General features: G+C 43.9%; 1 protein-coding gene across 2 annotated transcripts in view; it reads right to left on the bottom strand.

Moving 5' to 3' along the window:
* Window positions 1-3,155: 3,155 nt before the first annotated feature.
* The window catches only part of LOC116041778 (seizure 6-like protein), a 102,808-nt gene continuing 99,804 nt past the window's right edge, over window positions 3,156-6,159 (bottom strand). The window contains exons 14-17 of one of the 2 annotated variants that reach the window (XM_031287827.2): window positions 5,094-5,129; window positions 4,647-4,761; window positions 4,258-4,363; window positions 3,156-3,495 (exon numbers count right to left, since the gene is read on the bottom strand). In XM_031287827.2, coding sequence (XP_031143687.1) covers window positions 3,466-3,495; window positions 4,258-4,363; window positions 4,647-4,761; window positions 5,094-5,129 — 287 coding nt within the window. In that variant the 3' untranslated portion in view covers window positions 3,156-3,465. The remainder of the gene's footprint in view (window positions 3,496-4,257; window positions 4,364-4,646; window positions 4,762-5,093; window positions 5,130-6,159) is intronic. The other variant, XM_031287828.2, reaches the window with a different exon arrangement.

The following is a 6,159-nucleotide window of genomic DNA, read 5'->3' as shown; positions in this document are numbered from 1 at the left end:
TTTAAGATGGTTTTGTGCTAATAGATATGAGATAATGTGAATATTTCCACATTTGGCCCCTAAAAAAGCAATAAGAAGCCAAAGAATTCAACAAAATGCTTACAAATTTAGAAAGTCTTTTGTACTTTTTATTTGAGTTTTACCATTTATTTAGGGAAACTGTTAACCTTTGTCTTCTCATAATGAAAATGTACATTTATCAATCTGCATAAAACATCACATATACAGTACATCAAAATAAATACATCATCTGGTGGGTTGATTGAGCTCAGTCAGTTAACTACGGCTATGCTATTCATATCGCAAACCTCCACGTCTGCAACAAATGCTTGTTTTTCATTTGACTTTTTAAATCAGGAGCCGGTCCAGACCTGGGGGACTCTAAAGGCCAGTCTACGACAGTCATTCATCTAAGACAGGACATCAGTACTGCACTGGCCCCTGAGTCATTTAAATACCACTTAACTACAGCTAAAGCCAGAGCTGGAACTGCTGGAGTTAAAAAGCTTCGAAGGTGCCTGAGGGCAGGAGGGAATTCGGGGACAGGACACAGCTGACATCCTGTGTCGGACTAACTAGCAAAGGAAAACAAAGGAAGCCGCTTACCAATATTTCCTTCCTGTCATTATTATTTTGTGGCAAGAGATGGTGACTCATGAGTGTAGATGTAAACAAAAACATAAAGAAAATCCACCGTTCCACCTGCCAATGTATCCTCAAGACTCCTACGGTTTTAATCCTTAAGATTTCAGTCCTGAGTAGTTTAGCAAGTGCATCCAAACCAGGGATTGATGTATAGACTGTATGAGTGAAGCCAAAACATCTGGATCGTCCCCTGGTGGGCTGGGTAGCTAGCAGATGGGACATGGACAGACTGATCTTGTGAAGTGGCGTATGTATGACCCGCCAATTCGTATTTCATTATTGCCGTTTTATCTAGACGCACACTCGCTTTTTAGCGTGTTTATCAACGCCGTTTGGCCTCCATTGACTTACATCACCTTGCGATTGCGTGTGAATTGATGCCGTAGCGAGTAGTATGAAAGGGCAAAAATCCACGTAGGGAGGTTGGTCGGGGTGGAGGATGGGTCAAACACAGGACTTTCACCCAGGAGACCGGGGATCGTGTCCCGAGTGTCACGTTTCCTAAACTCAACAGTTGCTTTCTTCTTTTACTAAACCAAACCTGTTCTTCTTTTCCTAAACCCAACCCGTCCGCTGTATACGCCGCTCAAAATGCGTACAGATAACACGCCCATTTGGCTTTAGAAAGTGGCGTGTATGTTTACGCGAAGTCATGATGTCATGTTGACATGGACCAAACTAAGAAATCAAAGTTCACGTGAAATAAATTTCCCAAAGATGGTTTCTGTCATTTTAAGTAGTTCTGATCACACTGAGGTTTGTTCAAGTGTTCATTTTTCTGATCAGTTTGGTTTTTGTTAATTATTTGTTTGTTGACAGCTGGCATTGACCTCGGGCGGGTGTATTGGCGGGACTTTGATATGGCGGCTCCACCACCCGATCACTACTGCGCTATAGTCAAGATCAACGGAAGGCCATTTCCAGGATAATTGCCTGACATCCCTCACCTTCTGCTCTCTGTGTATTGCCATTCTCAAAACTACTTTGAACTAACTAACTTTGAACTACACGCAAAAAATTGCATGTTTGGAAGAAAATTTGGATCGTGCAACAAGGCAGGCCTGCTTGGTTCTTTGGGGCAATGATTGTAAAGATTTACAAAGAATATGTTTAGGGCATTTCCTCTCTAACTGGGACGTTTTGGGAGCGATTGCTGTGGACGAAGTACACGCGGAGATACACTGGTAAGAGCCAATGAGGTTAAACCATGTATCAGCTAATTTAAATAGCTCACGTTACTTTATTGTGTCAACAGTTAACTTCATTTAATATTGTAGGTGGCGTTTTCTTTAGCGAGGTGCAAATGTTCCACCAAAACAAGTTCCTTCCAGAGACTATTTTGCAGAGCCACCGTAGCTGCGTCCGGAGCTTAGCGCCGCCCAAGACGATTGTGACTGGTTTAAAAAATAAAATAAAAATGCAAACAACCCAGAGTGTTTTCTGTGACTGCTTCTCAATAAAATCCACCCTGCTTCGGATAGTGACCAAAAGAATGAGATCGCGGATACAAGCGTCTGAAATTAGTTTCCTCCGTAGGGTGGCTCGCCAAAGTCGTAAAGCTCGGGTGAGAAGCTTAGACGCTACACAGAGCCACTGCTCCTTCGTTTCAAAAGGGGCCAATTAGGGTGGTTTTGGCATCTGATCAGGATACCTCCTGGGCGCATCCTGTTGGAGGTTTTCCAGCATATCCAACTGGTAAGAGGACCAGGAGTAGACCCTAAACACGTTGGGGAGATTATATATGTTGCACACCTCAGGGTTCCCAGGAAGAGCTGGGGAACATTGCCGGGGAGAGGGATGTCTGGAATAATTTGCTTAGCTTGCTGCCCCCCGGATAACCGGATGAAAATGGATGGATGGATGGATGGATGGATGGATAGATGGACGGATGGACAGATGAAGATAGATGGATGGATGGATGGATGGACGGATGGACGGATGGATAGATGGACGGATGGACAGATGAAGATAGATGGATGGATGGATGGATGGACGGATGGACGGATGAAGATGGATGGATGGATGGATGGATGGACGGATGGATAGATGGACGGATGGACAGATGAAGATAGATGGATGGATGGATGGATGGATGGATGGACGGATGGACGGATGAAGATGGATGGATGGATGGATGGATGGATGGATGGATGGATGGACGGATGGATGGATGGACGGATGGATGGATAGATGGATGGGAATGGCAGACTTCCACCACTAACAATGAAAACTACTATATAATGAAATAACTGCTAAATATAAATGAGGTGAATTGCATCTGATCGTAAATAGTATCAAAAGTGGAGCTTGCTTTCATGAAAATCTTATAACTCTTATAACTCTTTCTCTTTCTGAAGATATATTCCAGGATTCTTTACCTAAATGTCTTAAATTGAAAAAAATACTAAAAAAGTGCTTCAATACCCTTTAATCCACAGTCCTCATACTGTGTCCTGTCCCCTACTCCTTGCCCCTCTCCCCTCCTTAACTTCCATTTCGCACCAGACATCTCTTTTCTCACCGTGTTCGATGTTCTTCGATGATCTTTGGGTCTTTCTCCCCTCCGTCCTCCCACCATCTCCCGGCGACACTGATCCACAAAAAGTTCAACACTGACTCTAGTCTATCTCTCTTCTCCTGTTTCCCACCGTGTCTTCAAAAGCTGGAGGAGAGAACGCAACCGATCACTGCGTCTCGTGGCAGAAGGGGCCGGACATCATCTTTCTGTATTTACATCGCCTCCTCCTGGGCGGAGAAGGAGGGAGGACGGGATGAAGAGTTAGGACGGGGCGGGTCGGTTCTCGGTTCAGAAACGTCTTCTCATATCGACACCTCATATTCACGAGTGTCCTGTGGACAATCAAAGAGAAGATGGAAAGCAGTATTAGCAGTGTGTGTGTGTGTGTGTGTGTGTGTCCCTAAATCTCCTGGTCACTTTAATAATAATTTTCGCACTTTGAGATCTTTGATGAAAAGTGCATTATAGATTAAATGTATTATTATTATTATTATTATTATTATTAATATTTTATCCCCATTCTAATGCTGGTTTGAACTTCAGCAGATTGTTTCGACCATGTGTGCATCCCTAAACGATTCAGTTGCTGCTACGGGATTGGCTGATTAGATTTTTGCGTTAGCAAACAGTTGAACAGGTGTACCTAATAAAGTGGCAAGTGAGTGTATAATCGATCATAAATCTTGAACTGATCTTGAGCTGCAAAGATTAATGGATCAGTTGATTATTTGTTGTATTTGTAACACTATTAAATTAATCACCAACCATCGATTAATCGGTATGAGTTCTCTGATCTCAGCTTGTTAAATATTTTCTAGTTTCTTCACTTCTCTGTGACAGTAAACGGAATATATACAAAAGTAGGACTCTTATCCTTACCTTCAGTCTGGCGGACTAGAGTTTCTGTAATTTTCGAATGCACTAACTGACTAAAGCCAAACCCCCTTAAAGCTTCTAGACATAACGAAACTAGTACGATCGCCCAGAGTTGTGGTTACGTCGTGACAAGTAAGATGAATGATCCCTATGAGGTAGTATGGACAGTTGGGCCCTCAATGTACAGTTTCAGTTTTTCAAATGTGTTGGACACTCACTCCTCCGGTCTCATAGAGCGGGTTATCAAACTCTGTCTCCACGGTGATCTGTCGGTAAGGGTGGGGGTAGATCAGAGGAAGCCTCAAGTTGGAGTGATATCGGCACCTAAAAGAGAGGATGAGGGAAAACAGAAACAACATATTAAGACAATGACACATTGTCACACATTATCGGCTGTAACGATGAAGGTCTGAAAGCTAAAAATGTAAGCAAAGGAGTCCTAAAGCCCTTTTCATGCCAGCTGATATCATGCTTTAGTTCCCAAATAAACACTTTACCATAAACCTATTGCCACACAGTGACCCTGTGGGGTTTCGGGTTTGGAGTCCAGAGGAAATTGCCCATTTTGCCAGGGTCGTAATCCAGCTTGAGCAGTCAAGGATCTTACCGTGTGACGTAGACATAAGCCCCTCCGAGCAGCACAGTCAGCAGAAGAACGAAGATGAAGATGGCCAGCGCTATGTTCCCTCCATCCAGAGTGGAGCCTGCAGTCGCCTCTGCAACTGAGAGACAACACGCAAACAAAAAGGTTAATTGAAGAAGGCATCAAGAGAACAAATACAACCTCTAAAAGTCTGGTCGAGGATGGTTAAGCAACTGACAGATAAACAAATGAATACAGACAGGTAGGCGGACAAACACACACATTGGGAAAGAACTTGGCAGGCAGATGCTTGCAGATGCAGGCAGAGCAGACAGAGGCGTGAAATGCTTTTTATTCTTTGCTTTGTTTGAGTGTGTTTTCTTTTTTTTGTCAGTCCAGAAAACCAACTGTGTGGTCTTTTCAGGCCACAGCGTGAGAGCGAGCGCACCAACAGACACAGATAACACTCACCTTCCAAAGCATGGTTGCCAAAGCAGTCATGGTTGGCTGCAAGACATCATTCTGTCAGTCAGTGCATATGAAAATTGACATCACACTTACTGCTGAGTTTGTATTTGTAACAAGGCTGCTTTGAAATGACCGTTCGCTAAATCCCCCCACGCCCCTTTACTGTTCTGGGGTAAGGTTTGCTAGAGTTGCTGGAGTGTAAACATTCCTAAACCCATGACGTATTTCTTTTAAAGATTATTTTGTTGGGGGCTTTTCCCTTTATTTGATAGTGACAGTGGATAGACAGGAAAGGTGGGAGAGAGACGGGGGGGGTGACACGCAGCAAAGGGCCGCAGGTCGGACTCGAACCCGGGCCGCTGCAAAGGACTCAGCCTACATGGAGCGCACGCTCCCACTGGGTGAGCTAGAGGCCGCCCCCCATGACGTATGTCTGTGCGCAAATATGGAATTCAGCATGGCACTGGTTCCCCTTCTGACAAAAAGGATTTTTCCATTGGATTTTGAATTATTGCAGGAATTAAACTCTGTTGCAAACTCTCTGTTTCTGATACTTGATTACATGTTTCGTTCAGCAAGATAATCTTCACAAATGAACTCCACAGCAATCGACATATCTTATATCGGAGAACAAACTCTGGCTCAACATGCATTTCTCTACTTTATTCAGATGCTTTAGAAGATTTTGCCACTATGCACTTAAAGGTCCAATGTGTGGGAATTTCTCCCATCTAGCGTTGAGATCATATATCGCAATCAACTCTCTCGCGCCACGCAGTTCAAAGTACGTATTACAGCTACGGCAGCCGTTCGGCGTCTCTTTCGATCCCCTTTTCCTTCATCAGGTCTTTCCATCTTTGGAAGGCAGCTCCAATGTTCACTCTTTTTTATGATGACGCCGGTCTCTTGCCCTTTTCAATATCCTCTTTCTTTTTCTGGGCGAAGAAGAAGAAGACTCCTGTTCCTGAAATTTGGATTTTGAATACGTGTGGTCCTCCATGTTTCCTTCTTCAAACTTGCCGGGGCCGGGAAGCTACAATACCCATTAGCAGCATTAGCAGCAGCTGTG

The sequence above is a fragment of the Sander lucioperca genome, chromosome 14 (genome assembly GCF_008315115.2).
Source record: "Sander lucioperca isolate FBNREF2018 chromosome 14, SLUC_FBN_1.2, whole genome shotgun sequence".
In the NCBI taxonomy this organism is placed as follows: Eukaryota; Metazoa; Chordata; class Actinopteri; order Perciformes; family Percidae; genus Sander; species Sander lucioperca.
The sequence above is the reverse complement of the archived record's forward strand: the minus strand, read 5'-3'. Positions and strand labels throughout refer to the sequence as shown.